General features: G+C 33.6%; 1 protein-coding gene and 1 long non-coding RNA gene across 2 annotated transcripts; one reads left to right on the top strand and one right to left on the bottom strand.

The window, feature by feature from the left end:
- The first annotated feature begins 530 nt into the window (after positions 1-530).
- LOC114262410 (calmodulin-7) lies at positions 531-16461 on the top strand. Its single transcript, XM_028202769.2, has 4 exons — positions 531-708; positions 8576-8763; positions 14223-14301; positions 15673-16461. Exons 1-4 carry the CDS (start codon positions 633-635, stop codon positions 16044-16046), a joined length of 717 nt encoding a protein of 238 aa, XP_028058570.1. The 5' UTR covers positions 531-632; the 3' UTR covers positions 16047-16461.
- LOC145804057 (uncharacterized) lies at positions 3053-4604 on the bottom strand. The gene is made up of 2 exons (XR_014345625.1): positions 4057-4604; positions 3053-3532 (listed from the first exon to the last, which is right to left on the bottom strand). It is a non-coding gene; the product is annotated as an uncharacterized LOC145804057 (long non-coding RNA).
- Positions 16462-19006: the final 2545 nt, after the last annotated feature.

Genomic DNA, 19006 nt, shown 5'->3' with positions numbered 1-19006 from the left:
TTATGTTGAAAATTTATAAAATTTTAAACCGCCAAATCGATTCGCATCCATCCGCCAAACCGCCAATCCGCTCAATCCACATCCGTCGGATTGGCGGACGGATACTGATTGATTTTATCCAATCCGCCAATCTGGCGGACGGATGGCAGATTGGAGGTTCCGTGGCCGCAACCAACCCGCGCCCACCCTTAATTTAAATCATATTAGCTCTCTATTTTTTTTTATATATTATAAAAACAAAAAATCAAAAAATTAATTTGTTCCCTTCTTTCCAAAATAGGCCTTATTCATTTTGATTTTCATTTATATTCAAACCAACAAATAACTACAAAAAAATAAATAAAAGCAAAAACTTGTTCGCTGAAAAAGTGAGAGTCAAAAAGAGGTAAAGGGGCAAAATGGTAAAAGAAAAGGCGCATTCGCGCATATGACGCGTTTTGGATGAGAGAGGAGAGAGAATATGATTGGGATGGACCAGCTCCCCCATTTTATGCTTCACCTTTCCCTCTCGTCTCTCTCTCTATATATATCTCTATACCTATCGCTTTGACAATATTAGCCACGCGTTATCTCTCACTTCCTTTCTTTTTTCTCTTCCATTTTCTCTCTCACTTTCTCGGAAAACAAACACAATGGCCGATCAGCTCACCGATGATCAGATCTCCGAGTTCAAGGAGGCCTTCAGCCTCTTCGACAAGGACGGAGATGGTAATATTTCAATTTCTCTCCCGATCTAAATCCTATATATGAATGATATCTTTTCTTCAGATCTCTCTGTTGATTGTTGTTCTTGTTGCGATTTCTGACACTGTTTGGTTAGTTTTAGGTTTTTTTTTTTGAGTTAATCGTGAAATTCGAATATATTTGATTGGATGTTATTGTTGTTGTTTATATTCATGTTCTAGGTTTTGTATGCCCTTAGATCGTTTCGATAGTTTCACTCTGGAATTTTGTGCTTTGTTATTGGTGTTGCCATGTTGTTGTGTATGATCTTTATCAATCCGGCTAGCCCGCTTGGATTGAGTGATTTGATGAGAAATCGTAAGAAACGATGAGATTCTCATGTTTGGTTTACAAATCGAGTAAGAAATGGAGTGAGAGAATTCAATATGCCACTTTTATTTCTTACCAAAAATGGTGAGAAACTATACTGATTGGCCGTATATTTTTATACTACTAAGGTTACAGAAGAAAAATAAATCTCACCCACATCACACAATCATTTCATTTCACAATCGTTTTTTATGTCGGTTTGATGCACATGCCACGCTGAGGATGGGATGTAGGTGTTTGGGCCTAATTGTTTGCTGATCATTATCGTATCCGTGCTAGCCTCCTCTCCTTTTTCTCCATCTGGAATATTGTTTTTCAGATGATGCTATTTATGTTTCCTGAGGTTGATATGTTATAGTGTCTACGAATTTTTTTTTAATACAATAAATGCTATGTACCCTGAAAAAGTACCTATAAAGTGCCTTCAATTTATAAATGTGTGGTGTAGATTTAAATTGTCACACAATCACAGCACCTTTGATCATCCTCACTAGCCCCAGACTTGGTTTGGAGAATGGGATTCAATTATTATGATGTTGACATTTTCCCTCCAAATTTTTGGTAAATAGACAGCATTCGATGCTTCTTTACTTTCAAGAAATATTATTAATATCATATAATGCTAGTGCTTACTGATTAATGCAGGAGTCTAAAATTTTTTCAAATTCACTGAATTTTTAAAATTTTTTGCATGTATTAGGCTCGGTTGCATTGGCCATTTCATATGATGGATGGAAACGCATTAGAGCATCTCTAATCCTTGCTCTCTCTTTTTTCATCAAATTTGATTGAAAATTTGGTTAAAAGCTCGATTTTCTCTCTATCTCTTTGTATGTAATTGATTGATTGATTGGTTCGTTTATATTCACGTGATACCCCTAGATCGTTTTGAAATTTTCCGTCTCGAATATCATTTTTTGAGATTGATGTTGGTTGTAGGGTTGTTGTTAGGTTTGATGCGTATCAAACGCACTGCACATGATGTTGATATTTGGATTCGAGGCTATTATTTGCTGATCGTTATCATCTATTTTTCTGAGCCCCAAATCCTTCTTGTGTTTTTTTTTTTTTGTTTCTGTGATGATGCTTTATTTATGTGTTCTGATGATGCTATTTATGTATCTGATCCATGCTTTATAAGTTCTCTCTGGGTCCTTTTTCTTGATTGATTGTTGTTATTTTATTTTATTTTTTTTTTTTTTGAGAACTGTCTAATTTTTGCATGCATTAGGCTCGGTTGCATTGGCCCTTTCATATGATGGATGGAAACGCATTAGAGCATCTCTAATCCTTGCTCTCTCTTTTTTCATCAAATTTGTTTGAAAATTTGGTTAAAAGCTCGATCTAGTATTGGAACGCTCCAATCCTTTGTTTTTTGTTTTTATCAAATCTTTTTGAAAAATCCCAAACTTATCCTAAAATATTGTTTTAACCATTTCTGATGAAATAAAATAACTCCTTATTCTTACTCTTTTTAATTCTCGTCAATTGTGTGTAAAATATGACTGTTGGAAATTTGGTGAAGGATTTTGGTTCATCTTTGGTGAAAATTTTGCCTCCTCCTTGATTTGATAGATGTTTGATAAAATGATTGGAGCTCAATTTTAGCTCTTTACTCATCAAATATGAATTTGATGAAAGAATTGGTGAAGGATTGGAGATCTCTTAGGAGCTGTAGTTTCATTCCCTTCTTGTGGCTCTTTTTAGTAGGGAATTAAAAATGATTGTTATGGTACTATTTTTTTTATACAAAAAACATTAGCAGATTTATGTTTGGGACAAAAATACCTTAACAATCATTTTTAATTCCCTACTAAAAAGAACCATGGATCAGATACATAAATAGCATCATCAGAACACATAAATAAAGCATCATCACAGAAACAAAAAAAAAAAAAACACAAGAAGGATTTGGGGCTCAGAAAAATAGATGGTAACGATCAGCAAATAATAGCCTCGAATCCAAATATCAACATCATGTGCAGTGTGTTTGATACGCATCAAACCTAACAACAACCCTACAACCAACATCAATCTCAAAAAATGATATTCGAGAAGGAAAATTTCGAAACGATCTAGGGGTATCACGTGAATATAAACGAACCAACTAAATTTTCAATCAAATTTGATGAAAAAGAGAGAGCAAGGATTAGAGATGCTCTAATGCGTTTCCATCCATCATATGAAAGGGCCAATGCAACCGAGCCTAATGCATGCAAAAATTAGACAGTTCTCAAAAAAAAAAAAAAATAAATAAAATAACAACAATCAATCAAGAAAAAGGACCCAGAGAGAACTTATAAAGCATGGATCAGATACATAAATAGCATCATCAGAACACATAAATAAAGCATCATCACAGAAAAAAAAAACAAAAGAAGGATTTGGGGCTCCGAAAAATAGATGATAACGATCAGCAAATAATAGCTTCGAATCCAAATATCAACATCATGTGCAGTGCGTTTGATACGCATCAAACCTAACAACAACCCTACAACCAACATCAAAGGAAGCGAAATAACAACGATCAACCCATAGATCTGAACAAAACATATCAAACCAAGAACCATATTCATATATATGTATAAATATAGATATAGATATAGATATAGAGAGAGAGAGGGGGGGGGGCGGATTGGGAAAGGGAAAGCTGACCGTCTCCGTCCTTGTCGAAGAGGCTGAAAGCCTCCTTGAATTCGGAGATCTGATCGTCAGTGAGCTGATCGGCCATTCTGGTGAGTTTTCCGAGAAAGTGAGAGAAAATCGAAGGAAAATAAGCGAAGATAAATGAAAAAGATGGGAGGATCTGCGTTAACGGGTATTTGTTATGGCAATGACAGACGAGTATGCTTAATATATAGAGAGAGAGAGAGTAGAGACAGCGAGGGAGGGAATGGTCAAAGGGCTATTGATGGATTGGAAAATTCTAAGGCAAATTACAAACACCCCATCGAGGTTTGGTGAAAATACAGATTTTCTCTGAAGTCTGAGAACGCATCAAACCTAACAACAACCCTACAACCAACATCAATCTCAAAAAATGATATTCGAGACGGAAAATTTCGAAACGATCTAGGGGTATCACGTGAATATAAACGAACCAACCAAATTTTCAATCAAATTTGATGAAAAAAGAGAGAGCAAGGATTAGAGATGCTCTAATGCGTTTCCATCCATCATATGAAAGGGCCAATGCAACCGAGCCTAATGCATGCAAAAATTAGACAGTTCTCAAAAAAAAAAAAAAAAAAAAAAAAAACAGCAATCAATCAAGAAAAAGGACCCTGAGAGAACTTATAAAGCATGGATTAGATACATAAATAGCATCATCAGAACACAAATAAAGCATCATCACAGAAACAAACAAAAAAAAAAACACAAGAAGGATTTGGGGCTCAGAAAAATAGATGATAACGATCAGCAAATAATAGTCTCGAATCCAAATATCAACATCATGTGCAGTGCGTTTGATACGCATCAAACCTAACAACAACCCTACAACCAACATCAATCTCAAAAAATGATATTCGAGACGGAAAATTTCAAAACGATCTAGGGGTATCACTCCTTGAATTCGGAGATCTGATCATCAGTGAGCTGATCGGCCATTCTGGTGAGTTTTCCGAGAAAGTGAGAAAATCGAAGGAAAATAAGCGAAGATAAATGAAAAAGAGAGGAGGATCTGCGTTAACGGGTATTTGTTATGGCAATGACAGACGAATATGCTTAATATATAGAGAGAGAGAGAGTAGAGACAACGAGGGAGGGAATGGTCAAAGGGCTATTGATGGATTGGAAAATTCTAGGGCAAATTACAAACACCCCATCGAGGTTTGGTGAAAATACAGATTTTCTCTGAAGTCTGAGAACGCATCAAACCTAACAACAACCCTACAACCAACATCAATCTCAAAAAATGATATTCACGTGATACCCCTAGATCGTTTCGAAATTTTCTGATCCATGCTTTATAAGTTCTCTCTGGGTCCTTTTTCTTGATTGATTGTTGTTATTTTATTTTATTTTTTTATTTTTTGAGAACTGTCTAATTTTTGCATGCATTAGGCTCGGTTGCATTGGCCCTTTCATATGATGGATGGAAACGCATTAGAGCATCTCTAATCCTTGCTCTCTCTTTTTTCATCAAATTTGATTGAAAATTTGGTTGGTTCGTTTATATTCACGTGATACCCCTAGATCGTTTCGAAATTTTCCGTCTCGAATATCATTTTTTGAGATTGATGTTGGTTGTAGGGTTGTTGTTAGGTTTGATGCGTATCAAACGCACTGCTGATCGTTATCATCTATTTTTCTGAGCCCCAAATCCTTCTTGTGTTTTTTTTTTTTTTGTTTCTGTGATGATGCTTTATTTATGTGTTCTGATGATGCTATTTATATATCTGATCCATGCTTTATAAGTTCTCTCTGGGTTCTTTTTCTTGATTGATTGTTGTTATTTTATTATTATTTTTTTTTTTTGAGAACTGTCTAATTTTTGCATGCATTAGGCTCGGTTGCATTGGCCCTTTCATATGATGGATGGAAACGCATTAGAGCATCTCTAATCCTTGCTCTCTCTTTTTTCATCAAATTTGATTGAAAATTAGGTTGGTTCGTTTATATTCACGTGATACCCCTAGATCGTTTCGAAATTTTCCGTCTCGAATATCATTTTTTGAGATTGATGTTGGTTGTAGGGTTGTTGTTAGGTTTGATGTGTTCTCAGACTTCAGAGAAAATCTGTATTTTCACCAAACCTCGATGGGTTGTTTGTAATTTGCCCTAGAATTTTCCAATCCATCAATAGCCCTTTGACCATTCCCTCCCTCGCTGTCTCTACTCTCTCTCTCTCTATATATTAAGCATATTCGTCTGTCATTGCCATAACAAATACCTGTTAACGCAGATCCTCTCCTCTTTTTCATCTATCTTCGCTTATTTTCCTTCGATTTTCTCTCACTTTCTCGGAAAAACTCACCAGAATGGCCGATCAGCTCACTGACGATCAGATCTCCGAATTCAAGGAGGCTTTCAGCCTCTTCGACAAGGACGGAGACGGTCAGCTTTCCCTTTCCCAATCCGCCCCCCCCTCTCTCTCTATATCTATATCTATATCTATATTTATACATATATATGAATCTGGTTCTTGGTTTGATATGTTTTGTTCAGATCTATGGGTTGATCGTTGTTATTTCGCTTCCTTCGACACTATTTGGTTAATTTTAGGTCTTTTTGTCCATCATATATCTCTTTGTATGTAATTGATTGATTGATTGGTTCGTTTATATTCACGTGATACCCCTAGATCGTTTCGAAATTTTCCGTCTCGAATATCATTTTTTGAGATTGATGTTGGTTGTAGGGTTGTTGTTAGGTTTGATGCGTATCAAACGCACTGCACATGATGTTGATATTTGGATTCGAGGCTATTATTTGCTGATCGTTATCATCTATTTTTCTGAGCCCCAAATCCTTCTTGTGTTTTTTTTTTTGTTTCTGTGATGATGCTTTATTTATGTGTTCTGATGATGCTATTTATGTATCTGATCCATGCTTTATAAGTTCTCTCTAGGTCCTTTTTCTTGATTGATTGTTGTTATTTTATTTATTATTTTTTTTTTTTGAGAACTGTCTAATTTTTGCATGCATTAGGCTCGGTTGCATTGGCCCTTTCATATGATGGATGGAAACGCATTAGAGCATCTCTAATCCTTGCTCTCTCTTTTTTCATCAAATTTGATTGAAAATTTGGTTAAAAGTTCGATCTAGTATTGGAACGCTCCAATCCTTTGTTTTTTGTTTTTATCAAATCTTTTTGAAAAATCCCAAACTTATCCTAAAATCTTGTTTTAACCATTTCTGTTGAAATAAAATAACTCCCTATTCTTACACTTTTTAAATTCTCGTCAATTGTGTGTAAAATATGACTGTTGGAAATTTGGTGAAGGATTTTGGTTCATCTTTGGTGAAAATTTTGCCTCCCCCTTGATTTGATAGATGTTTGATAAAATGATTGGAGCTCAATTTTAGCTCTTTACTCATCAAATATGAATTTGATGAAAGAATTGGTGAAGGATTGGAGATCTCTTAGGAGCTGTAGTTTCATTCCCTTCTTGTGGCTCTTTTTAGTAGGGAATTAAAAATGATTGTTATGGTACTATTTTTTTTATACAAAAAACATTAGCAGATTTATGTTTGGGACAAAAATACCTTAAATATTTGTTGGACTAGAGTGATTGTAATCAAATTTTGTGGTAAAAAATATCTTTATGTTTCTACAAATCACAAAATTGCCTTCTTCCTCCTCTGTTTACTATTTCTCTCCCCTCATATATGTGGTATGTATTTCTTGTCTATAATCAGCAACCATGCACTTATCTCCCCACCAGAGCACAACCGGTAGTCAAGCATCCATTGGTCTCCCCCTCACTGAAACACAAACACAGCACATTTGATCATCCTCAACTACCTTCTTTTTAATCAGTAGCTTGTCTAGTGCAGCACAGAGACCATTTGACTATTATCAAAGGGATGTAGGACCATTAGCCATTGCATATAATGGAGTGGTACTAAAGATGTTTAAAGTCTGGAATTATTTAAGATGTTGGTTTAGAAACCCTTTGTTTACAAAATACTTAGTGAGATACAATACAATTAGAGAAGAAAGTCAGTATCAGATTAAAAAACCCTCTGTCTCTGATTTTTTGGTTATCTTAAATCTTTTTGTTTGGAGCTAATTCTGCGTCATTTGGCTCTCTCTTTCTCTCTCTCTCACTTTTTTTCCATTTCGCTTAGCCTGGGGAATTGAGATTCAATTTTTATGGTGTTAGCAATAGACTGCATCTGGTACTTGCAGCTTTTGGATAAGGCTAGTCTTTACTGATTAATGCATATTTTGAGTCTTGCATATATTAAATTTCGCTGAATCTTATAACTGAATTTACTCAAACAGAGCACGTATACTCCAGATTTGAGTTTAAGCTGTGCTATATCATTTTTGTACTGCCAGATCATTTTATTAGTCAATAGTTAGGGTGGATGTCTAGTAATTAGTTTATATATGTAATATATGTGTGGGTGTGCACTGGTTTAGTTCAGATCTCAGAAAAAAAGATGAGGTTATCAAGGTCAATTATCAAGTGTTGTTAATGGAATTTGGTGAAGCACAATGACTTGAGTGCTTATTTCTTAATGTCAAGGGGTTTGCACAGGGCCCCCTGTTACATGGTGTAAATGAAATTCGCCCTAAAATTGTGTGAATTATATCTTCTCCGTCATAACCAATGTGGCAATTTTGTTTGGTAATTGAGACCTTGGACCTAAATTCGTTGTCTTTCCTGTGTTGCCTTTTGCACCACTTGCATGTTTTGTATTTTTCTTACATGATAATGCTAAACTATTGTTTTGTGTTCATCTCCTAACCCTCTGTCTCTCTCAATTTTTTTTGCTTACGTCAGTTCTTTTGGCATGGCCTTGACGTTTTGACATTTTGCTGTAATGTTGTTTTCAAATATTGCTTCAGGTTGCATCACTACCAAGGAGCTTGGAACGGTGATGCGGTCGTTGGGGCAGAACCCGACAGAAGCTGAGCTCCAGGACATGATAAATGAGGTTGATGCTGATGGAAATGGGACAATTGATTTCCCAGAGTTCCTCAACCTGATGGCCAGGAAGATGAAAGATACTGACTCTGAGGAGGAGCTCAAGGAAGCTTTCCGGGTTTTCGACAAGGACCAGAACGGCTTCATTTCTGCGGCTGAGCTCCGCCACGTCATGACAAATCTGGGTGAAAAGCTCACTGATGAGGAAGTCGATGAGATGATTCGTGAGGCTGATGTGGATGGTGACGGTCAGATCAACTACGATGAGTTCGTCAAGGTCATGATGGCCAAGTGAGGACCAATCAACCCAAAACCAGAAAAAGAGGAAGAAAAAAAATTAACAAAACCAAAAAAAAAAAAAAAACAGGGCAGATAAGTTTGGATGATATTTCTATTTCTGGGTTAGGACTCTGTTTGGGTGTTTGTCTGTTTTCGTGTCTGCATTTGTTTTGTAGTTATGGGTCTGCTTGTTTGCTCTGAGTATGGGTTATGGTGTTTTCTTCTTATATGTGATATTTTATGAACCTAGAACAATTGGGAGAATTTCACATGTTTTTATTTATTTATTACGGGTGACTCTAATTTTGTTAAATATTCTGAATGTTGTACTTTGTTTTCTTCATTGTCTGTCCTCAATAATTTGGCAATGGTATTGTTTGATTCGTCATCCATAGGGGTGGCAAAGTCAACCCAAGATCATGAGCTAGTACAATACACTCGTTTAAATTGTCTAAATCAGTTCAAAGTAAATGGATTATGTGGGTGTTTGGCGCAATTTAAAAACTACTTATTTCAATTTTTAGTTTAATTTAAGCTAAAATATTGTGTTTGATGCAGCTTAACTCATTAGATTATAACTTAAATTAAGTGAAAAAATAGCTTTTTCTTGAAGTGGTTAGGGGGGTGCTTTGGAGATTGTAGATTAAGCGGGAAGTTGGTTTGGAGGGGCAAAAATACTTAAATGCCCCTCATTAAATTTCGGAATACCCAAATACTTCGTATATAAACCACACTTGCATTGTTCACTCAAAGAGAGAGAGAGAGAGAGAGAGTGGCGATTTCGGGTTGCGATTTCTGGCAACGTTTCTCTCTTTCTCTTTTGATCGACCTTTTACTATCGCGATCACAATTGAGGGGCAAAAACCTTGACCGTAGCGATCGATCTAAAACCCTAGTGCCGCCAGTGACAATCTGAAACCCTAACGCGATCAATCTTAAACTCTAGAGCCGCCGATGACAATTTGAAACCCTAGCGCCACTAGTGATGATATCAAACCCTGGCGCGACTGATCTCTTTTCTCTCTTCTGCGATTGCTTTCTTCGTTATCTCTTTGCCGGTGGAGAAGAAAGAGGCAGCCTCCGGTGATGATCTGGCGTTGCTCTCTCAACGACTCTCTCTCTCTGTCCTCTCCATTTAATTATTTTTTTAATTAAATTTTTTTTATTAATTTAGTACTAATGAAAATAAATTTGTAACAATTTTTAATAAATTAAAACAATATCAATTAATATTCATATATTTATAAACTAAAATGAATATAAAAAAATAATATGTAATGAAATCAGAATATTAATATAAATATATGAATATAATTAATATGTAAGGAGAGAAGAACAAAAAAGAAAATAAAATAATATGACAAGAAGGACATTACATAGTAAAAAGATATTTTACAACTTATTCAACTAAATATTACTGTGCTGATTAAATCTATAATCTCACAGCTACACAAAATAGGTTAATAGCTTATATTTAAAATTATAATTTATAATATATTAACTTATAATCTATAATTACTTTCTTACAGTATTATCAAACGGGCCTATACCTTGTAAGCTTTATTAAAATTTTACGCATGAATATTCACGGGTCTTTTGGCAACAAACTAAAAAAGTCAATTTTTTGACTTTTTAATTTTTTTACACAAAAAAATCACCAAAAAAATCAAAAATCAAAAATCAAAAATCAACTTTTTATCAACTTCCCAAACACTCCTCAGTTACACCCATTTAAATGAGCAGCACCCAAAGCTGCCACTCAACTATCTCCACTACCAACACTCCACACCACCACCACTCAGCCTGTTTTGAAAATATAGTTAAAAATTATTTTTTAAACATTTTTGATTCTTTTTTTTAAAAAATAAATTAAAAATTAAAAAGTGACTTTTAATCAATTCTCTACAATAGGCCTCTATTACAGCTGCTGTCACACCACTTATTGAGGGAAAAATAATAATAAAATAAATGAGTTGATCAGTGGAGTGATAAGACTGATTAACGTATTATTCGACGTAAATTAAATAAGTATATTTATTTAAATAAATATATTTATTTAAATTATATCATTTTTGTATATGATTTTTAAAAAAAATTAAAAAATATATTTATTTAGATTGTCTAAAACAACCCTGAATAAAAATTTAAAAATTAATTTTTAATCTATTTTGAGTTACATTATCTCTTACATAAAAATGTTAAAAAACTAACTTTTAATCATCATTCCAAAACATTTCACGATAAAGTTGTAAATGAAATGAGTTGTCCCTCGTTTTGAAGCTCGAATAAATGAAGGTCATATATATTTCACATATTCTTATATATATTTTTATACAATTTTTAAACTTATACCAACATTAACTACCACCCATTAGATAGTAATTACCATTTATATAAATTAATAATGTTTCAAGTTGGAATTTTTGAGAGGTAAGAGAGTGAATAAAAAGATGAAAATGCAAATAAATAAAGGGGTACTTATATGTAGGTCATAATAAGTGAATTTATTGTCTAATAAGTTCTATGAAAAAAATTTGTCATAAAAAAATGTCACTAATTGTAAGTTTTAGTGACAATTAACAAAAATTATGACAAAAAGTCACTAATTGTCAATTTTTAGCAACGCATGTAAAAAATTGTTACAAAAAAATTATTTTTAGTGATAATTTTATCAAGACTTATTTTCAATAGGACTTGATAAGAATTAAGTATAACTATTAGGACTTATTGGTAGTTTAAGAAAGAAAAGATATTAATCCTTCTTTAATAATATTTTGTTTTTATTTTTGCTTGTATACTATTTTTATATATTCAAAAAATAAAATTGATTGGGGTCTTTTGGGAAGCCAATAAAAAGTCAATTTTTAGTTTTTTACTCATTTTGATGTCACATCATCTCTCATATTTTTTATTCACAAAAAAAAAAGATAAATTAAAAAAAATTAAAAAAAATTAAATTTTTACCAATTTTTTAAAACACCACAAAATCTTTAAAAATTTTGAAAACAGAAAAAAAAAATTATTTTCAAAAGAAGTTTCCACTTTTTTTCTCAATCATTCCCACAATCCATTGTCACCACCAACCATCACTTTCCATTGCCAAATGACTCCTCAATAAGTTTCGAGCCTCTTCTAACACATTTTGCTAACCAAACAGTCACCTAGTGACGTTAATCTTTGAATCATGCTTGGGATCCCTTTTTGGGGGTCATCCCCTCACCCCCTTTTGTCACGTACCCCCATTTTGCCACGTGGTGGGTGGTGATTGGAGGAGCAGGAAAAAAAAGAAAAAAAAAAAGAAAAGGTAACCAATGAGAGAGAGGGGGTTAAAAGGGTTGAGGAAAAAGGGGGGGTAAATCATTGTTATTAATCTTTAGGGCATATGGTGACTGCTAAAAACCACCTCGCCATCTGACAATTTACTAAAGGCCTTCTTTGGAAATAGATTTTTTTAATAATTTTTTTATCTTTTTAATTAAAATGTGATATAAAGGAAATTAGTATATATAAGTTTCGTTTGGCAACCGAATTTTTTAATTAAAAAGTTAAAAAGTTACTAAATTAGTCAAAAATCTAACAATTCATACTAAAAAGTCAAAGATTCTCTTTTCTCTCTACTTTTTGCATATCTTTTCGTAAAAAACTAAAAAATCATCCCAAACATACTAGTTTTTTTTAACTCATATTTTAGCCAAATAATCAAAAAGTTACTAAATTAGCATGTTCCCAAATGAGGCCTTAGAATGACTTTTTAACTTTTTATGAAAAACTGTGCAAAAAGTAAGAGAAAAATGGAGTCTTTGACTTTTTGGTATGAGTTGTTGACTTTTTAATTTTTTTAGTAACTTTTTGACTTTTTTAGCTAAAATGGACAGTTGCCAAACGAGGCCTAAACATATTTTGGCCTATTTTACTAATTTAAAAAAAGAAGAGAAAAAGTGTTATTTAAATTAAGGGTGAGCAACGGATATACCGATCCGCCAAAACCGACCGAACCGAACCGATCCGCCGCATTTTGGACGGATGCGTGATGACGAGCGGACGGTTGCAGATTGATTTTCTCCAATCCGCCAATTTGGCGGACGGATGGCGGATTTGAGATTTCTTTGGCCGCAACCGAACTGCCAAACCGCGAGCACCCCTAGTAATTTATAAGAGTTTGTGTTTTTAATTTGTTTAAATATTATGTTTGTGTTTTCAATTGAAAAAAAGTTTAAATATTCTGTTGAAAAAAAGTTTTCAACTTGAATATATTTTTTTAATTGAAAAAATAAACATATTATTTATCTATATTTTTTGATTTTTAAATCTAATTCTAAAAATAATAAATAGAAAATATGATATATGCTAGTTGGTTTTTGTTTTAAAAAACATATATAGATGTAACAATACAGAGACATACAATTTCTACTACTGCTCTGTTCATGGTTTGTGTGGTTTGAATTGTTATTATATTTTAAGAATCATAGATTGTAATACTTTATGTGGATGAATCATACTGTGATTGTAACATGTGGATGAGGCATGCAGTGATTGTGATATTCTAAAGTTTTAAACTTTCTTTCTTTCGATGAGGCGTGATTGTAATACTTTTTTAAGTCATTGACTGTAATACTTTTTTTTTTTTGGTTTAGAAAGTGCACAAGTTGAATTATGTTGAAAATTTATAAAATTTTAAACCGCCAAACCGATTCGCATCCATCCGCCAAACCGCCAATCCGCTCAATCCACATCCGTCGGATTGGCGGACGGATGCTGATTGATTTTATCAAATCCGCCAATCTGGCGGACGGATGGCAAATTAGAGGTTCCGTGGCCGTAACCGACTCGCGCTCACTTCTAATTTAAATCATATTAGTTCTCTATTTTTTTTATATATTATAAAAACAAAAAATCAAAAAATTAATTTGTTCCCTTCTTTCCAAAATAGGCCTTATTCATTTTGATTTTCATTTATTTTCAAACCAACAAATAATTACAAAAAAATAAATAAAAGCAAAAACTTGTTCACTGAAAAAGTGAGTCAAAAAGAGGTAAAGGGGCAAAAAGGTAAAAGAAAGGGCGCATTCGCGTAGATGACGCGTTTTAGATGAGAGAGGAGAGAGAATATGAGATGCCCATTGGATTGGGATGGACCAGCTCCCCCATTTTATGCTTCACCTTTCCCTCTCGTCTCTCTCTCTATATATATCTCTATACCTATCGCTTTGACAATATTAGCCACGCGTTATCTCTCACTTCCTTTCATTTTCTCTTCCATTTTCTCTCTCACTTTCTCGGAAAACAAACACAATGGCCGATCAGCTCACCGATGATCAGATCTCCGAGTTCAAGGAGGCCTTCAGCCTCTTCGACAAGGACGGAGATGGTAATATTTCAATTTCTCTCCCGATCTAAATCCTATATATGAATGATATCTTTTTTTCAGATCTCTCTGTTGATTGTTGTTCTTGTTGCGATTTCTGACACTGTTTGGTTAGTTTTAGGTTTTTTTTTTTTGTTTTTGTTTTTGTGAGTTAATCGTGAAATTCGATTATATTTGATTGGATGTTATTGTTGTTGTGTATATTCATGTTCTAGGTTTTGTATGCCCTTAGATCGTTTCGATAGTTTCACTCTGGAATTTTGTGCTTTGTTATTGGTGTTGCCATGTTGTTGTGTATGATCTTTATCAATCCGGCTAGCCCGCTTGGATTGAGTGATTTGATGAGAAATCGTAAGAAACGATGAGATTCTCATGTTTGGTTTACAAATCGAGTAAGAAATGGAGTGAGAGAATTCAATATGCCACTTTTATTTCTCACCAAAAATGGTGAGAAACTATACTGATTGGCCGTATATTTTTATACTACTAAGGTTACAGAAGAAAAATAAATCTCACCCACATCACACAATCATTTCATTTCACAATCGTTTTTTATGTCGGTTTGATGCACATGCCACGCTGAGGATGGGATGTAGGTGTTTGGGCCTAATTGTTTGCTGATCATTATCGTATCCGTGCTAGCCTCCTCTCCTTTTTCTCCATCTGGAATATTGTTTTTCAGATGATGCTATTTATGTTTCCTGAGGTTGATATGTTATAGTGTATGTCTACGAATTTTTTTTAATACAATAAATGCTATGTACCCTGAAAAAGTACCTATAAAGTGCCTTCAATTTATAAATGTGTGGTGTAGATTTAAATTGTCACACAATCACAGCACCTTTGATCATCCTCACTAGCCCCAGACTTGGCTTGGAGAATGAGATTCAATTATTATGGTGTTGACATTTTCCCTCCAAATTTTTGGTAAATAGACAGCATTCGATGCTTCTTTACTTTCAAGAAATATTATTAATATCATATAATGCTAGTGCTTACTGATTAATGCAGGAGTCTAAATTTTTTTCAAATTCACTGAATTTTGAAACTGATTTAACTCAAACGAAGCATATATACTACGGATGAGTGTTTAAGATATGGGTACGTTTGTGTGAATTTGAATCTTCTCCAGCATAACCGATATGGCAGTTATTGTTTTTTTTTTTTTCCTGTGTTAACAAGTACCAAATGCATGCTTTGTATTTTTCTTGTAGGATAGTATCATCTTTGTGTTGTTCTCTCTCCTGTCATCTCTTATTGCTTTTTGGAATCCTGGATGCTATTATTACTACATGTTGTCATTGTTCTTTAATATAAACTTGTTGGCATGGCCATGATGTTTTGCTGTAATGTTCTTTTTAAATATCGCTACAGGTTGTATCACTACCAAGGAGCTTGGAACAGTGATGCGGTCGTTGGGACAGAACCCAACAGAAGCTGAGCTGCAGGACATGATCAATGAGGTTGATGCTGATGGAAATGGGACAATTGATTTCCCAGAGTTTCTCAACCTGATGGCCCGGAAGATGAAAGATACCGACTCCGAGGAGGAGCTCAAGGAAGCCTTCCGGGTTTTCGACAAGGACCAGAACGGCTTCATTTCTGCTGCTGAGCTCCGCCATGTAATGACAAATCTTGGTGAAAAGCTCACAGATGAGGAAGTTGATGAGATGATTCGTGAGGCCGATGTGGATGGCGACGGCCAGATCAACTATGAGGAGTTCGTCAAGGTCATGATGGCCAAGTGAGGACCAATCAACCCAAAAAACTAAATTTGGGAAGTAAAAAAGGGAAGGTCAAAATGAGAAAGGGTTAAAAAGGTTAAGGCAGGGCAGATAAGTTTGGACGAGAATTCTATTTCTGGTTAGGACCTGTTGATTTGGTATTTTAGCCCTATTTTGGGTGTGTCTCCGTTTTTTCTGTTTGTATTTGTTTTTTTTTTTATAGTGCTGGTCTTTTGTGTTCTACTTGTTTGCTCTGCTTCTTGCTTTTGGTTTGGGTTGGTTAGAATCTTCTCTTCTGACTATTGCTGGTATTTTCTTCTTACATATGATATTTTATGAACCAAGAACAATTTGGAGGAGTTCAATGTCTTTTTTGTTTGTTTGTTTGTTGCCAATTATGGGTGACTGATTTTGTTAATATTCAATAATTTTTAGTGTATATTTTCTTTATTGTCTGTCCTTGATACAACTGTTGTTTGTGTGAAGATCAGGAAACAAAGCTACTCATTGAATTGCCTCTCAATAGGCAAGAGTGGATGGGTGGCTCCTGCATGCTCCTCTTCTCCTCCATTTTGTATTTTTTTATTTTTATAACATCTGATAGGAGGAAAGTTGGAGATTAGGCGTCAGGAAAGTCATACATCACATACTCTGATTTGCTTGCTAGGTTTGGATTGTAAATATGGATGTTGCTTTGTTTGTGGTTTGGATCTAATCAGAGGTGGCAAACTCAACCTAAAATTAATAATTTCCTCAATTGAGCGGAGTCGGTTCAAATCATAAATGGATTTAAAGGGCTACATGTATTGTAAATTCAATAAAAATTATTTATAAATGTATTGCACATGCATATACTTATTAAACCATTTTAAATGGGTATATTCTACCACCATCACTGTTAGCATTGTCAAATTGCTACCATCACAATTGTCTCTATTCTATTTACACCACTGTTGCCATCAAAGCCACTTTACCATCAACCCATTGCCCCCACCACCACGATTGCTCCACCACCACCCCCACCTAGCACGTACTGCCACAATCACCCTACCATTACTACCATCATTACTATTTATATAACTATTAGTGCATTAATTTTAAGGGATCAATCAAATATAAAAAAAAAATCATTTTTGATGAAAATAAATTGTTAAAAGAAAATGATATAAAATACTTTTCATTGAGTAATGTTAGATATAAAAATATTCTATGGAACATAAGTGTCTAGTAAATATTCTCACTAATGTTAGAGATATAAAAATATTCTATTGAACATAAGTGTCTTGTAAAAAATTTTGTAAGATATTTTGGGGTCAACATTTTTGTTACTCCACAAAATGTGAGATCATAACACAATTTTTGAAACTAGCTTTCTATACAAATGAATATATAATAGATAGACAAGACTACGGGTTATTTTGAGAATTTAGTAAAAAGTTGACTTTTGACTTTTTATCAAGTTTTTTAGCTTTTTTTAGAAGTGATTTGGGAAGTTGGTAAAAAATTGACTTTTTGCTTTTTAGTTTAATATTTATTTATGGTGTTAAATCAAATTAAAATGACCAAAATACCCTTACCCAACATAAGAGAGTTATTTTTTTATTTATTTTTCATAGGCCATAATTTGTAATTTTAGGACTGCGTTTTTGGCACTTGCTAAATGACTTTTCTGACGTTTTTAGCAGCCACGTTTTTGAACATTTTATCAAAAAATATGACTTTTTACGGTGTTTCCAAAATGACACTACGTGTATTAAACATTTTTCAAAGTATATATACATTAATTTTTTTTTTTTTTTTTTTTGGGGGGGTAATTAGACTGCAGTAGACTGGATGCATGGAATATATATACTCCCTCCGTCCCATAATATTAGTCCCTTATTCCATTTTTCATTGTCCCAAAATATTAGTCCCTCTTCAAAAATCAAGTACAAAAATAAATATAAATTTCCCATTTTGCCCTTCTTTTAAATTCATAAATAATATAAAAAGTACAATTATGACATTGATATTCTCAAAAAAGTGTACTATCAAAGGGTAATTTTGGAAAACCAACTTTTTAAAAGTACAATAATTGTACTACCAAAAAAAGTTAGATTCCCCAAAAGGGACCATTATTTTGGGACGGAGGGAGTACATGAATAAAAAAAAGTACACATTGGGAAGTGCATAAAGAGGCTATTATAGCCTAAAAATTTTTTTTAGCTAAAAAGTCACTTTTGCAAGCTTTTTCAAAAAAAAAAAAAAACTGCACAGCCGGCAGTGTAGGCACACCCTACACTGTCAGTTTTGTCACTTGTTCCATCAATGAACATTTTACGATTTTACCCCTTGATAGCAATTTAAAAAAATATTTTTTTAAGGACAAATTTGTCATTTTAATTTCAAACATCATTTCAACACATTTTTTAATACAATAATTCAAATAAAATCCATCTCATCTTTCCAAGGCCAAGTTTGGGAAGACTAAATAAGTACACTTTTTGACTTTTTATGAAATATGGATTGGATTTGGATTGGGTTTGAAGTGATGTGTTAGAGAGGTGATGTGACCTAAATAAGATAATGTGACTTAAATAAGATAGTGACTTTTTGACTTTTTAGATTTTTTAGAGAATACCAAACTTAACCTAAAATAACCTACTAAAATAACCAAAAAAATTAAATAACCTACTAAAATAACCACTTCCCAAACGAGACCAATATTGATAAAAAGGTTAGAAATTTGTGACACTTGGGAAGGCTATTCAAATCCCAAAAACAATAATTACTACCAAACAATGAAAGTTCGTTGTTGGCGTCCCCTCTAAGCTCACTTCTGGTAAAAAACAATTCAATTAAATATATTATTTTGCAGCACATAGGCCACTTGTCATAAACAATAACGGTAGTGGTAAATCTATTAATTAATGTATTAATATTAATTATGATATTATTACTCTCTCCGTTTTAAAATAATGGTTTTTTTAAGGAATTTAACTTTT

Source organism: Camellia sinensis, chromosome 12, assembly GCF_055761805.1.
Source record: "Camellia sinensis isolate YWXY chromosome 12, ASM5576180v1, whole genome shotgun sequence".
In the NCBI taxonomy this organism is placed as follows: Eukaryota; Viridiplantae; Streptophyta; class Magnoliopsida; order Ericales; family Theaceae; genus Camellia; species Camellia sinensis.
The sequence above is the reverse complement of the archived record's forward strand: the minus strand, read 5'-3'. Positions and strand labels throughout refer to the sequence as shown.

Excerpts from the sequence above, each read along its gene's own strand:
- LOC114262410 (XM_028202769.2), top strand. The coding sequence starts at position 633 with ATGGCCGATCAGCTCACCGATGATCAGATCTCCGAGTTCAAGGAGGCC. Across the intron at positions 709-8,575 it reads CTTCGACAAGGACGGAGATG|GTTGCATCACTACCAAGGAG; the intron begins GTAATATTTCAA and ends ATATTGCTTCAG. Across the intron at positions 14,302-15,672 it reads CTTCGACAAGGACGGAGATG|GTTGTATCACTACCAAGGAG; the intron begins GTAATATTTCAA and ends ATATCGCTACAG.